General features: G+C 48.5%; 1 protein-coding gene across 1 annotated transcript; it reads right to left on the bottom strand.

The window, feature by feature from the left end:
- Positions 1-768: 768 nt before the first annotated feature.
- eRF1 (eukaryotic release factor 1) lies at positions 769-4014 on the bottom strand. Its single transcript, XM_089578945.1, has 4 exons — positions 3595-4014; positions 3303-3478; positions 2356-3249; positions 769-2291 (listed from the first exon to the last, which is right to left on the bottom strand). Exons 1-4 carry the CDS (start codon positions 3693-3695, stop codon positions 2137-2139), a joined length of 1326 nt encoding a protein of 441 aa, XP_089435071.1. The 5' UTR covers positions 3696-4014; the 3' UTR covers positions 769-2136.
- Between the last annotated feature and the right edge of the window lie 11146 nt (positions 4015-15160).

Genomic DNA, 15160 nt, shown 5'->3' with positions numbered 1-15160 from the left:
ATGGAGCCGCTGGGCGAGGGCATTCATTCATTTGGAATGATTCCAAGAGGAGTGCCACAATAGCAGTGCTGCTGTAACATGGGCTTCAGATATTGTGGTCACCTGTGGCAAGGAGGGGAGTAATGCAAGAAATGTTGAATTAAATGTTTGAGTGTTAAGAGCAGTCTACAACTAAACCAAAGCTAGGCACTTTGATAGATTGGCAAGGTAATCTGAAACAAAATAATGAAGTACCAGGAGTTTCTCAAAACATTCGCTAACAATATGCACTTCATTTTAGCTTAGTACTGAATCTGCAGTTTCTCTGAAGCTTGGCACCATGCTTTTAGCCAGGCACATGCACACTCTTTGTTTACATTATTCAGAGACTGCGCAGCAGGCAGACCTTGTACAAATACATGAAGCAATGAAATAAGCCGGCAGAGAAATGAGAAGCACACTTCCGCTTTTCAGCCTTGCCAGCAGTGTTCACAGCATACATCAGACTAAGAAACCCTGCCACAGAAAAGGACACAAGCTTCAAGCTTTCAGTGCCTCATTTATTGTGCATGCACTGAAGCCAGGCAGAAGCTATAAAAAGTTTCTTCTGCTTGCCTTCATGGTAAAGTAATAAAAACACTTGCCAGCACTTGTTGGGCACACCTAAATGTAGCATCACTACTGAAACAATGAGCCACACTTCAAGGACATTGCCACAATATCTACGCTGTCCTAACATGAAATCCAAACCACTATCGAGCAGTGCTCCAAAGAAATGAAGAAACTTGATACTTGTCCCCAACTTTTAATAGAACAAAGATATTTGCAACAATAAGGTTGCCTCAGGCAGACGCTGCTGATGCATTTTTGCAAGTATCACGCACTGCAAGTATTCCATCGACACATCTGTACATTGGATGTGACTTAACACCAGAGTGCAGTGCTGAGGTAGGGGCAGAGCTCAACAGGGTGAAATCGCTCAAGTTCCAAAACATGCATGAACTTGTATAGAGCATAGCTTTCACACCTTACTTTCTGCCAAAAGGCCACACACAGAGCTAAATAGAAGTCGCTCAAGTTCCAAAACATGCATGAACTTGTATAGAGCACAGCTTTCACACCTTACTTTCTGCCAGAAGGCCACACACATACACACACTTCTGCCCCCACCCCATGTTTCTGGCTACACCACTGGTTAACAAAACATTGCTCAATTCATTATCAGTTTCACTTGCTTCAGCACCAAGTACAGAACAATAATTGCATCAGTACAATCAGTCCCCTGATATCCACAATTCTATTCCACATGCACACATGTTCAAAACAAACACCAAGGCCTCCAACAACCAACACCATCTTTCAAGTTTCTAGCCTCCAATGAAAAAAAAAAAAAAGGATCAGGGCAATTAAACAAATGGTAAAACATTACGTCAAATCAGACAGTCCAAAAGCATTTAGTTAATGGCTGCAGCACAATCTTGCATAGCATCCAAGATCCTATATGTGTGCATACCCTGTCCACACAAACAATTTTCTTGCCCACGTCTATTCAATGAAGCGATTTGAGTGTCTGCTAAAGACATGACAGCAATGACCACAGCCACGAACAAGAAGCAGTTGAACATATGTAGCCATGCACCTCACATATATATATATTTATATAAAAAGAAAGTACATTCACTCACACTTAGACCGCATGCAAAAATACAAATTCTACTGCAATTTCATTCAGTTCTTGGCATGGGCATTTTAGTTTACTGCTTGCCTCACTGCCAAAGGCACACAACTTGTTCATCCAAATTCCACGATTACACTTTGGAGAGACAAATATGTGCAGCAAAGGCAGCAGCAGCACTGCTTGATAAGCACTGCTTCACTAGGAATTCCCTCCCCATCACAAGAAGTCTTGGAAAAGAAGCAAAGGGGAGGGCACGCACACCATCTGGCTTGGAGAAAGTGGGGAGGAAGGCAGCAAGGGTGGGTGTTGTTTCCAATTCATTTAATGCCGCTCACCCTCGTGGCCCACTGTACAGCATGTCCAGGGCAGGTAGGCAGCCAGGCAGGTAGGCAGCCTGGCAGGTAGGCCGACCAAGTGTGCGTAGAAAAAGCTGGCGGCCCCATGTGCATAGCGGCAACCAGTCCGAGCTTGCCAAGCGTTTACAGGTCATCCAAGTCAAAATCATCCACAAGGTCATTCACCTCGAGGCTCTGGAAGTCTACACGGTAGCGCAGGATGCCCCCAATGCCACCAAAGCCCTTGACAAACTGGGAGCCCTCCTGTGACTTGTCCGTGATGATCTCTAGTGTGGCACCTGCAACATGCAACAAAAAGAGAAGCATCAGCAGGGGCTGCCTAGAAGGATGCTGGCCACTCACCAAAGTTCTTGTAGTTGTTTGCCAGCCATTCTAGCAGCGCCATGGACTCCACCAGCTCCAACTCAACACCTGTCTCACGGTCTAAGAAGTGGCTCTTGTCCTTCTCTTGCTCAGGAGTAAGGTGCAGGATCTTCTCTTCATCACTTGTGTGATTCTTCAGCACATAGCGCACAATGTCAAGGTTTTCCCATGCAATCAGGATTTCAACAGAGCCCATCTCAAGGGCTTTCAGCGTGTCCTCGACACCAAAGCAGTACTTGCCCGTGTCCTGAGAGATTTCATCAAAGTAGCGGCCAATAAGTTTCTTCTCCTGTATGAACTTCACATTGGACAGCACCTCGGCAGACAACTCTATGGCTTGATTGAAGCCATTTTCACCCCCATATGATACATCAACCAGTTTAAGCACCTTAACTTGCAGCCTAGGGTCGAACATGTCTGATTGACTAAGTTCGGTTTTGAAGTCAGCCGAGCCAGCCAAAATGAGGCCTGCAATGTTTGGACGATCGTTGCTAATGTAAAGTGTTGTGGCGACTTCGGCTACCTTACGCACGTAGTTGTGCCTCTTCTCCATACGTAGCCGAGCAAATCGCAAAGCAGACTGACCTCCACGTCCGTGCTTCTTGGGTAAATCCACTGTGAACTTGTGAAGAACTTCGCGCGTGTTGCCTTGGAGAGTACCAAACAAAGCTCCATTTCCATCCATCACAATGAAGCCAAACTTGTTGTCGTCCGCAAGCAGCGCAGACAGAGCCTCGGTGTGGAACTTATTGTCACACAGGTACAGTGACGTGTTTATTGGCTTGAACGGTTCGAAGTCTATGTTCACCTTCTTCTCTTTGCCCTCTTCTGTTACGATCGTACCACAGTAGATGACCAATCCGTTCGGGGGCACTGCAGACAGAGGGAACCATCAGCAACTAGCCACTAAGTAAAACAGTGCTCACCTTTTGTGTACAGCTTAAGCCGGTGCTGGACAGACGTGATAGCACCGAGAACTGACAGCCGGTTCACCCGGCTCTTGATGTTGGAGGCCGTTCCGAACTCGTCTGCCAACATTTTTGACACCCGGGAGATCTGATCCTTAGGTGGAATGATCAAGGAGATCATACTCGTGCCGTTGCTGCATAGAAATTGTGAATCATCAGAGCAACAGGGATTTGAACGCCGGTACGAAGTCACTATAGGCCTAGCCTTTAACCCTAACATATGCCGGACTACTCGCAAAATGTCACTTACCCCCGTGCGGCTTCCAGGCTCTTGATGAGTTTCTTGATCTTCCAGATTTCTACATTTCTATCGGCGTTTGACTCCTCCAAGTTGTACCCGGTAGAAGCCATCTTTAAATTAAATTAAAATGTAAATACTTAAACGTGGCCGGCTTACAATGATGGGATCCAACGCTCGTAGGCCTAATATCGGCCCCAAGCGCTCCGCGTTTCGGTCGTCAGGAGTGTCTTGAACAGTAACAGCGGCCTGCCAATAACAAGGTATGGGTTTCTTGGAGTTCCACAAGGTCCTGCGAGGAAGTACGACTACAACAGTGATTACATCAACAACTGGCAGTGCTGACTACCCCACCAGGTGAGTAGAAGTAGACGACGAAACGTGACTACGACCGTGTCCCCATGTGGAACTCACGAGTCGACGTCATGCTTCGACCGCTGTTACAGGGTCGGTCATGGTTTCCAGCCAACTATTCGCATACCAATGGTGCGTCCTGCTTTTGGCGGCCTACTTGCGTAGAACATATCCTATCGTTTTCATCTTATTGCCTGAGCAATCACCACAAATCTTTTGACAAGTGCTTGTTTGAATATAAAAAATTGGAATTTACATTTTGTGAGAGTAATGAAACAATTTAGAATTTTATGCCGTTCCTCAAACTATCTGGTATATCTGGTATCGTTGGTATATTAGCTCTATGTGGTCGGGTAAGTTTATTTTAGTTTTCTATTTATTTCTTTAATTCGTCGTGCGTCGAGCATTTTCTTCCTCGTGTACTTACATCTTTCTTACGTTGTTGTTGTTGGCGTTACATCAGATTCAAAAGGTGGCACATACCACACTGGGGTATCGGCATGGAGGAAAAAAAAAAAGAGGAGCTGAGGAGGGCGGAGGAGGGAGCGCGATGTATGCGCGATGCTAGCCAAGAGCTTGTGAAGCCACCCTCGCCCTCTTTTTTTTTCGCTCTCTCAGTCAGTCCCTTATGTTGGCATGTTTTAGTGCGCGCGTCTGAGCGGCCCGTGGCGCTTTTCTTCTCTTCCTCCATGGCGCTGTCGCTTACAGCAAGGAGGTTGAGATACAGTCAGCTTGCCGGGCTGGTCCGAGCATGCGCACGCGCAGCGAGGCTAGATACGTTATCACGTAGTGTAATCAAAAGGACCAACTTTTGTTTACTGCAATTTTACTTTTTTTGACTAGGCTTTACGGCTGTCGTCGGATGCTTCCTCCTCAGTATTTTTGTCTCCATGGGTATCGGCCAGGAATCAGAAAGCATAGTGACGTCACAGGGTGGAGGGATGTTAATGGCTTTACTCTTTGTTTCGAGCAACAGCTTGCGCCGCCTAGCCTAAAATTTCCCCATTGTAATTTTTTTTATTTCGCTTTTAAAATGTCTAGATTGACTACCTTTTTCTCTCCAGATTCACTGCTCCCTTGACTTTCTCCACCAATCTTCTAACCTCCCCTTCGTCTATGCCACGCTTTTCTCATCCACTCGTTTGGATTGGATGTGGGGCTTATCCCTTCATAACGGTTGGACATTAAAGAAAAGTCTTTAGCAAAGTTTGAGACGCTACGGCGGAGTCTGTTCCGCCGTGTCGTCAACACCACCTACTGTTAAAGCCTATTCCAATTTTCAAGGAGTAGCTCTGTGACAAACATAGTAGCTCTATTTTTCCTTCCTCCATGAATCGTTCCCTCTTCCCACCCTTGGTGATGATGATAGTGCGGCCTTCCCGTTGAAACGGACCGGCATTTTTCGAGTTTGATTGTTTAGGGTGGATGGCACTGATATTACCATGCCATTGATGCCTAGAATCACCACTTCAGTACATCTATTGTGATGTTTTCTTTAATAAACTGTCGTTTGCACGGAATTGTTTACGCTCATGGAGGAACGAAGAATTTGCGCTTTTGCTTCTCGGGCGAGCGCCCTAAGCAGCTGCTATGCAGTTGCGCCCTTGCCACTATATATGCACCATGCCACCTCAACAGACACGTCGAAATACACGCGAGAGCAGTTGTACGAAGCTTGAATCCAGCTAGCGCCCGCCAGCACCACGAACACGCGAGCAACCGACCGCAACATGCCGCCCATGCTACAGTGCCTAGAATATTCTAGGCACTGTACCCATGCAACCGCCTCGTCCCCATATTGGATTTCAGGATTGGCTTGTTTGAGCTCATGGAGGAAGGAAAGAACTCCATGTTTCCTTCCTCCATGTTTGAGCTTGTAGCTTGTCTCAGGGAGTTTTGAGTAATCCATGCGTTTACCGCCGCTCCCAGGCACCGCCACCGTCGCCTTCGAAAGAAAAAAAAAAGGCAAAACAGCCCCATACCTCTACAGGCATAGAGCTATTATACCAACTATATGACACATCCTTTATCCTTGACTCATGCTTGACGCATGCTTGACTCAGTTAAGGTGGCTAGCGGCGCTTCGTCGCTGCGCATGGAGGTATGAGAACTCCTTTTCTTCCTGCATGTCGCCGCGACTGCCGCTTTGTTTGCTGCACCATGGGTACCCATGGCTGCGCCCATTGTGCCGTTCCCGTTGGGTGATGGTGGTGATGATGATGACGAGCAGAAGCCCGCGTTCGAAGTGGACTAGAATGGGACATAACTCTGTGGAATGGGGTCAACAGATTGCCGCTTCGCGGAGGTACCACGAGGTGTCGCCACAGTTGACTTCACTGTAAAGCCCTGGCTTTAGTTCACTGCAGGCATGGAGGAAAAAACCTAGGAGGGAGCGTGACGTCAGAATCTTGAAGCATAGTCATAAAAAATATAATGGAAAGCATCATGGGAAATAGGCCCTCACGTGACAAGGCAACGAAAGCTCTTAGCCGGATTTCGGTTTTGGTTTCGCTCTCGCGCTGTGTTGTCAGGCGACCAACACGGCTGCGCTCGAAATTTGAGAAGCGCACACACGCCATGGAGCTTGGAGGTTTGTATGTGTCGAGAGGCCAGTGCCTCAGTACGCCCGTGTGTTTCGCGAAGTGCGGCTGGGTCGTTTGAGCTGCGCAATGAAATGCTGCGTGCCGGGATGCAGGATCCGTGCGGAAGAACGCCGTCCTGGGGGCCTCATCACAATCAAAAACAGGAAACTCTTGCTACTGTCACTAATGGCAGCGCCTGTCAGGTCGCAGTAACGAAAGCTGCAATACGGCATCTGCCGTCCTCTTCCGACAAGGGCAGCCAGTTCTCGAGCAACGGCATGAACCCACAGCACCGCGTCAACTCCGAGCATCGGCTCCGAAACCGACAAGCTAACGCCGAGGGCCGGGAGACCAGCCGGTGGACGTCCGTCGGTCGTCCGATAGAGGCCAAACGTATACGTTTCTCCCGCCGACGGACGTCCAGTTGAGTACGTCCGTTGGCGGATATTTCTCGAATATTCGCTTATATGGTGCATGCGCGCTTTTTTCACTCCCAGCGATGCAATAAAACGGAAAGCTTTGGCCAAACCACATGTGTCGTCTTCCCTCTCCTTTACAACTGTATCAGCCGAAATACTGCCTGTCGGAACCGAGCCATCATACGCAGCAGCTTTCGCGACGAGGCACGTGCCGAGCAGGCAGATGGCGATAGGTACCGTCCATATCCGCATCATGGCGTCCGCATCTCGTGGCGGTGGGGAGCTGGATCACGGCAGCCGCGTACGCGCCCTTTCTACCGTAACGTATTACATTGCCGTTTCGAGAGTGTTGAAGACTAACTGCTGCTTGTCACCAGAATAGCAATTAGGTTCGAATAGTAACCTACTTCTGAGGGACCATATGTGATCACCATGTGACCATGAGCTCACATAGCACTCTTCTCTAAGTCTTTTTAGTTCTTGTTTTGTATGAGTCAACGGTGCAGTGTGACGGATGGGAGCCAGCGGGCAGCGCAGAGGAGCGATGAAGGTTGTAGATGGCGCCACTTGCAGGTAATGTGCAGCTGTAATAAGGGAGTAATTACTTTCTTATTACAAATCTACTCCACCTTGGGGGATTCCTCTAAAACATTTGACCAATGTGCAGCTGTCGCGGCTGTTGAAGGGGGCGGCGAGGGGCAGCTAGCTAGCACGCGCGTGGCGTGAACTTTGCGCTGCGTTTGAATTTTTGTTGCGAAAGCAACGCTACGCGAGTCGCCGAGCCATTTCGCGGAGCTGACGAAAGGCCATACTGTGCATGCGCGAGGAGCAGTGACGTCACGCGGCGCACAGCTGGCGCGCCGCCACCATCGCTGCGCGGGTAGCGCGGGTGACTCAGAGGTGCCGCCGCCGAGCTCGCCAGTTGCGCATGCGCAGTAGCGGCGCATAGCTAGCGTGCCGATGCAGCCGCCGCCGCTGCCGCGCGCTCTCCATCGCCTCTCTCTCTCTCCTCGTTGCTTTCGCAATCCTCCAGGTTTAACCTGAGCTAAACCACTGTCGATTTTTGATTGTGATACATGGTGCAGACATTACGAAATGTCAGCAGTTCAAAAATGCATTAATAAGAAAAGAGAAGCTTCTGCGGAGAGCAGATAATGAAAAGGTGCCATATTTGCGACATCGCAGCGCGCAGCAGATGGTTAGCCATGCGATATTAAAAAAGGATCTCATTTCACATTTGCAAGCACAGCAGATTTTTCACTCTCTGTATGCTCTGGTTTTCGCTAAAGGCTTGATGCTAGCGCAAGTGAACCTGGACAGCGAACTACTCGGAACGCTGCCTGTGATTTGGCCATCCGCCACAAATTAGCCACAGAAAAAAAAAAACAAAAAAAAAACGTGCTAGCAAAGCCGTGCGGGATAACCTGCGAAAACGACATCCCGTCTTCGTCGTTTCGCTCACTGTCTGTGTCCGCATGCGCCAGCCTTTTATAGAAGCTGTAGCTTAAAAAAAATTGGTGTGGGCATGCTTTGGCAAACCTCAGCATGCACTAAATATTTTCCATCACTGCTTTTGTTGTACAGGTCTACAAGACCAGAGGAAACAATTTATTACATAACAAAGCAATCAACATGCACACAATGTCCACAAGAGCATGAATGATGTTTTTTTTTTATTAAATAGTGCAGTTATCTAGATGCACACATTCGAAGTAAAACAATGGTATACCTACTTGACTCAACTTGAAATCTTTCCGACACTTCCTTTGAATAGCCTTGTCCTTATTCAGACTTCGTAAAAAAGTGATGCCTAGTTAGCACTATAAATTGGATAATTTTCGCTCTGAGTTCTTTGCGATGCAGTTCACATCCCACTTGGGGGAGTGTTAGACTACTGAGAAACTGCATAAAATCACGCATACTGAAAGCATAGAGCTTCTCTGTTGAAAAAAAAATAATAATGTAAATGCATCCTCTGAACTTAGCTCCAGGGTACAATAGACCTCCCCTGTCGAACTGTTGCGTGAACACGTACGCTATCTGCATTGCATTCAGCTGTTGCTCTGGTGACATGTGAGCCCAGAAGCACAATGCTGACAAGAAATTTCGCTGCGAAACTTTCCGGCCACATATCCTGCCATTTGAAAGACAAGCCAGTTACCATTCGTCTCTTCCATACTCCATACGCGTCGAGTCTTAAATCTTTGACTATGGTGCATGCGATAAATAGAACGTGAAGTGCAAGGTATCGTGATCGCTCAGGCCGGGCATATGTATTACGTGTGACATGCATATCTTCAGATGATGTTAGTACAAGATGTAGACAGGAGTAGAGGCTTTAACAACATTGAAATTCGGGCTTGTTGGTTCATACTTCGGAGCAATAGCGCAAACAGGGCAGGGACCAAGAACGAGTAGACACACACAGCGCTACTTACTATATACTAAAGGCCCCGACTTCTAACGAACGGGTCCAGAGCCATGGTCTCGCCCGACGAGGAACAAATCCAGTCTTCTAAAAACATCGGTTTATTCCGGATACAAGAAGGGTTTTCTGGCGGGCTAATTGGTGCTTGTGGTTCATGATTAAACTGCACGAAAAAACACGTTCTGCACTCTGTGTGTGTACGTGTTTTCTGTCTCTGTCCGTGTTTTATCGCGCAGTTTAATCATGAATTCCGGATACACAAAAAACACTTTGCAAGGACACTGCATTGGACGACATACAATTTCAATACAAATATATTTTAAACTCTTCGTGCCTGAGAAACAATGGACCATACAAACATCCTCACAACAAGCTAACAGTTTAAAATTTAAAGAAGGAATATGAACTCTTCATGCATCTTTCAAAAATATAAACGAAGACACAAACAGGAGTCAAAGAGCAGAAGTTGTAATGGCGAAGCGGCAACACAGGGAACTGAGGGCCGATTTATGGGAGGGTCTAATTTGAGCTCATGGATAGTGACAGCTTGAAGAAAGCTGACGTATTTTACTACGATGAACTTCACTGTCCTTCACATTATATAAGGGCTACCGCAGAATCCATAATGTGTTTCTTCGGACAGTAGACCTCTGAATAAAGCCGCCCGCGATGTCACTGAGATTTGGTTTGCGGGCGAGCTATTTGTTTTCATGGAGAAGTGCTATGTGATTTAATCGAGCTTATCCCATTGTTGACCTGAGATACATTTTCACGCGACGGGGGCACGAAACCGAAAATGTGCATGACGTGTCTGGAATAGTCAAAGCAATTTTGACAAGCTTAGCCGCCTCAGGCAAAACATCTCGCAGCTGCTCACCATTATCGCCAGAAAGCATCTCAACAACGTCCTAAAATGTCTTCAAGGTGTATTGTGCTGACTAGCACTATCCGTGACAATACTACGGTGAAGGTTGAGCCGTGCAGGCTCAAGATCCTGCCCGTAGTATTTCAACAGGTATGTGCTATCACCATTTCCTGTCAGAAACTGCTCAATCTCATGTCGTTTAGCGAAGAATGTACCGTGTCCACCACCTCGTAGAACCGCTGACGGTATTTCCTCGTACGAAGGAAATACGCATGGAAATACGTGAGGTAGAGATGGTGAGGGGGGAGTTGGAAGAAAGAGGGGAATGCTCAGCAACTTCCTCCTTTCTTGTAGGTTCCCGCGCACAAAGAGTTTTGTTGCGTTTCGAGTTCTAGAGACCCGTGTACTGTGCGATGTCAGTGCACGTTAAAAAACCCCAGGTGGTCGAAATTTCCGGAGCCCTCCACTACGGCGTCCCTCATAGCCTGAGTCACTGTGGGACGCTAAACACTAATAAACCAAACCAAACCAAACCCTGTGACACCACTTTCAATAGCCTTTTTTATATTTTTCTTTAAGTTAAGTTTTGGGGAAAGGAAAGCGCAGTATACTTTTGGGTGAACACCATGGAATGGTGGAGACCTACACTTAAGCAGGTCAAGGTCCCACCACCTTTTTGAAGGTCAAGAGGCCGGACAGGTTGACTGCTACATGGCGTAGTGAAGTTTTCGCTTTAATATGCAGTTAGCGGAAGAATGTGCCGAAGTTTCAGTTATGTGCTATTATTACACGATGTCATCAGTTTATAATTTTATCTATTAACGATGCGCCACTCGTTGTTGCGCACACCCTCGGACAAGGGCGTCCGCAGAATTTTTTGCAGGGGGGGGCCCATTGGTTGTTGGCGCCGGAGGGGGGGGGGTATATTCGTAGCGAAAAGGCACTATTTGCGGAGTAAATTTATTTATTTATATATAAATAAAAAATAAGTAAAATACACACATGAAAGAAAATTACAAGCAGCAAATTAAAGCGCGGATTGTAGAGATACATTGGAGTTTATCAACAAAGAAACAATTAAAATTAATAAAAATGCAAAAAGATACTATCAATACTCGAAGTGCTCAGTCTTACTGCATACGGGTTCTCGACTCACCCGAATTGATGACCAGCACACAGCGCAATATGTTCACAAACACGCAACTACAGTCACTCAGCCAGTCTTCCTTGAACAGCAACTGTAGGCGCCTCGGATTTTTCTGGGCGAATTGCGTAGTTACACGGGTGATAAATTCATTTCTGTGCTTCATTACACGCTCTCAGTGCACAGTCATCATATATATTGATTGGAAAAATGGTTGAACGAGTACGTTGAAAACAAAAGATGACTATATATACAACGAAAACTTATTTACAAGATAAATGCACGCTCGCAGCTTCATACACCTCGCTCCATCTTACTCGCGCATCCGCACAGTCGAGCAACCGCACACACACTGCTCGCCGCTCGTCGTTTTCTCGTCCGCTGTCTTGGTTGTTCTCACCTTCGTTGACAACCCGCCACTAAAAACACCGAAGCACAAACACAGAGGCGCGCACACGTGCAAGGGCTTACTTGCCACAATATCCACGAATGCGCACTTTTGGGGTGTAAGGAACGCCGCGCGACTTCCGAGGGGAAGGGACACCCGCAACTAATTCGGCCGGAAAATTTGTTTTTGTGCTTTTATGGGGTTCAGAGCCCCAAAACGACTCAGGCTATGAGGGACGGAGTAGTACAGAGTTTCGGATAATGTCGACCACCTGGGTCTCTTTACCATGCACTGACACGCACAGTACATGGGCGCTGTTGTGATTTGAGGCCCAGCCAGAGGTGACAGGCGAGCCAGGCAGGCGCCATCGGGCTGCGTTGACCAAAGGCGCTGGTTTTCGGAGAAGACGCAAGGAACGCTGGTGTGGGGGCGCCTCTGGAGACTGCGTCGCCGTGAACAAAAGCAGCTAATCCCCTTTGCCGAAGGTTCTGAAAGCGGCGCTTCTACCGCACCGAGCTCTCCCGTGGATCGGAGGAGACAGCGCGCGGCGGCGGCGCCAACTCGTCGCCCGCTTGCCCCTGAGCAGCCCGACAAAGCGGGGGTGGACACGGCTGATTTGTCCTTCCCCCCTCAAGAATTCATCGGTGGCCGGCGTACGAACGTATCATGATTATAGCGAGCGACCTGTGCCCTGTGCACTGTCTGCCTCCGTGTCGCTATCTCTCTAGAGATCAAAGAAACAGACACCCATCTCAAGACGGCTCGAAACACATGCTCGCCGGTGCCGCTGCATGTCTGCAACAGGTCGTCCTTCAGCAGAGCTGGCGGTGGCGTGGTTTGAAAACGGCGGAACGACGCGCGCCCGGACGCGGCATTTCGCAGATGTGACCAAGCGTCGAAGCGGGGCTGCTTTTACCCTTTTGGCTGAGCGCACCACCGCCCCTGGCGTGCGGCCATCACTCACGGTTCGAGTGAGTGATTTTCCAAGGGGGTGCAGCCGCCCCCCCTTGCCCCCCCCTCCGGACGCCCATGCCCTCGGACACCCTTAGTGTGAGTGCAGTTTGTTCGGTCTCAAAGGAGATGCCCTAGACTAGCGTGACAAGCTCAACCAGAATCCAGCTACGTCTATACTGACGGAAGTAGGTGGTCGTTTGGTGCCCAGCTTTCGCCGGTTAAAGCCAGAGAAAGGGTCAGAGTCAGAGTTAACAAGCAAAACAAACCTTATACAACAAAAGACGACATAGCGGAATTCACACTAACAACGTTCTCAATTGCAACGCAAAGCATGCAATTAAAGAGGCTCTATTACAAACAGAGCTTTAACAACAATTAACAATGCGTGAGAAAAATTGTTTCTACAGATTTACCACACACTGCACATGTGTCATCATCTTTGTTAAATTTCTTTTTTTTTTTTGTAGCTGCGCGTTCCAAGACACCCTGACATAGCTTCAAAGAGTAGGGCAGTGCCTCTTGAGTAATCATAGAATGATTCCTTCTTGATCTGCCTTTTCCAGTTCTACACTGTGCTTCTTTTCCATTGAATTAATCCAATTTTTACATTCCGCGATTTTAACCCGTCGTTTAATGCTATTTCTTTCGCCGTCCGTGTCCGGCATACTTACTGGTTAGTTTCCTAGTTTTTTTCCGTCACTGTGAGTGAACGCTCTGTATAATTAAATACCTTAGCTGCCCGCCTGTTATCGTCCAATTCCTTCAGACGTTCTTCATATGGTATTTTACTCTGAGCTTCCCGTGCTTCGAACGATGCCCAGCCCACATACCCCTGTACTGCCTTGTTTGTGGTTTTGGCGTGGAATCTTCCAACAGCTCTCTGATTTACGTCTATAATCTCAGACTGAACTTTCCAGTGCGCTTCAGCGCCCCTTGCGGCGCCGGGAAATTTCATCGCACATCGCGCCTCTCCCTCACAAGGCGCGGCTACGTCGCCCGTCACACTTCAAAACTCGTTCCTTCTCGCGCCATCGTTTTTTGTGCTCGAGGTACACAGTTGATGAGTAGTTATGCGCCGTCGGTGTTTTGATCGAGCGCTTCGCATAAACTCTTGACGCTCGCTAAATTTCTTTTCATGTTAATTCTGACGCAGATCGAACTTGTGGAAAGTGCAAAGCGTTTTGCGTAGCGCTGTTGACTTCTCGGGCTCACTTGAATTGCTACGGTAGTTACATACTCGTGTTCTGAACTTTGTGCGCTACTGGGCGGTACCGGTGTGCCAGTGGACGGCGACTCTCCTTTACTCTTTTCTGTTCTATTGACATCCTCGACCTCCTTCTTCTGCCGGGCTCAATTCGTGGTCACTGAGTACACAAGGTACGGCGCCTGCTTTCAGCAATCGTATCGCAGCCGACCTTGAAATCCGAGGGTCGGAAATGCAAACTGTAGGCAGTACTTGGAATGACTGGAAATTGCGATTGCGACAGTGTCCAAGACGTTGTTTGATATTGCCTGCAGCCATCGTTCACGCAAACCACTTAATTTCTGCTGGTATCTCATGAAACGATACGCCAAGTTTTTATTGCGTAAGCAATATTACGACAGATTTCAGCCCGTCACGTCGGGGCGGCCGCGAGGCACGTTTGACCTTGAAGGGCGGCGCGAGGCGCGGCGCACTACAAGCACTACAGCTGTAGCCGCGCCGCTGCCGAGGGGAGGCGCTGCCCTCGCCGCGCTCTCGCCAGCTGCGGAGTGTGGAGAGCAGGCTGGAGAACGGGGGGGGGGGGGGGGGGGGGGGGGGTATAAAATGCGTTCGCTCGCTTGCCGGCTCCGTCGGGAGTGAAAAAAGGAGTATCTGTTCTCGCTTCGGCGAGCGCGGCTTCGGCCGCTTCTTTTTGAGCAGCGACCGCTCCGGCGGACGCAGTTGTTGCTGCGACGCGCGTCTTTTCTCTCCTTTACTTCTTTTCTCTGATCTTTTAACTCTCCTCTATCTGCACGTGGCAGCGGTGGTGGCTTGGCTCGAGCCAGTAGCAGGCCCGTGCAATTTCCTCTTCATCCTTCTCTCAGTCACAACAACAACTCCGTCGGACGAGGAGTATCTGTTCTCGCTTCGGCGAGCGCGGCTTCGGCCGCTTATCTGTTTTTTGAGCAGCGTCCGCTCCGGCGGACGCAGTTGTTGCTGCGACGCGCGTCTTTCCTTTCCTCTCTCTCCTTCCTCTGATCTTTTAACTCTCCTCTATCTGCACGTGGCAGCGGTGGTGGCTTGGCTCGAGCCAGTAGCAGGCCCGTGCAATTTCCTTTTCATCCTTCTCTCAGTCACAACAACAACAACAACAACTCCGTCGTTATGCCGCCTGATAAACAGAAAGGGAGGAGACGTCGGCTTGACGAAGCCAGGAAACGACAACGGGCTTCGGAGACAGATGAAGAATGCGAACAGCGCC

The sequence above is a fragment of the Amblyomma mixtum genome, chromosome 3, assembly GCF_055824585.1.
Source record: "Amblyomma mixtum isolate Tamu chromosome 3, ASM5582458v1, whole genome shotgun sequence".
Classification (NCBI taxonomy): Eukaryota; Metazoa; Arthropoda; class Arachnida; order Ixodida; family Ixodidae; genus Amblyomma; species Amblyomma mixtum.
The sequence above is the reverse complement of the archived record's forward strand: the minus strand, read 5'-3'. Positions and strand labels throughout refer to the sequence as shown.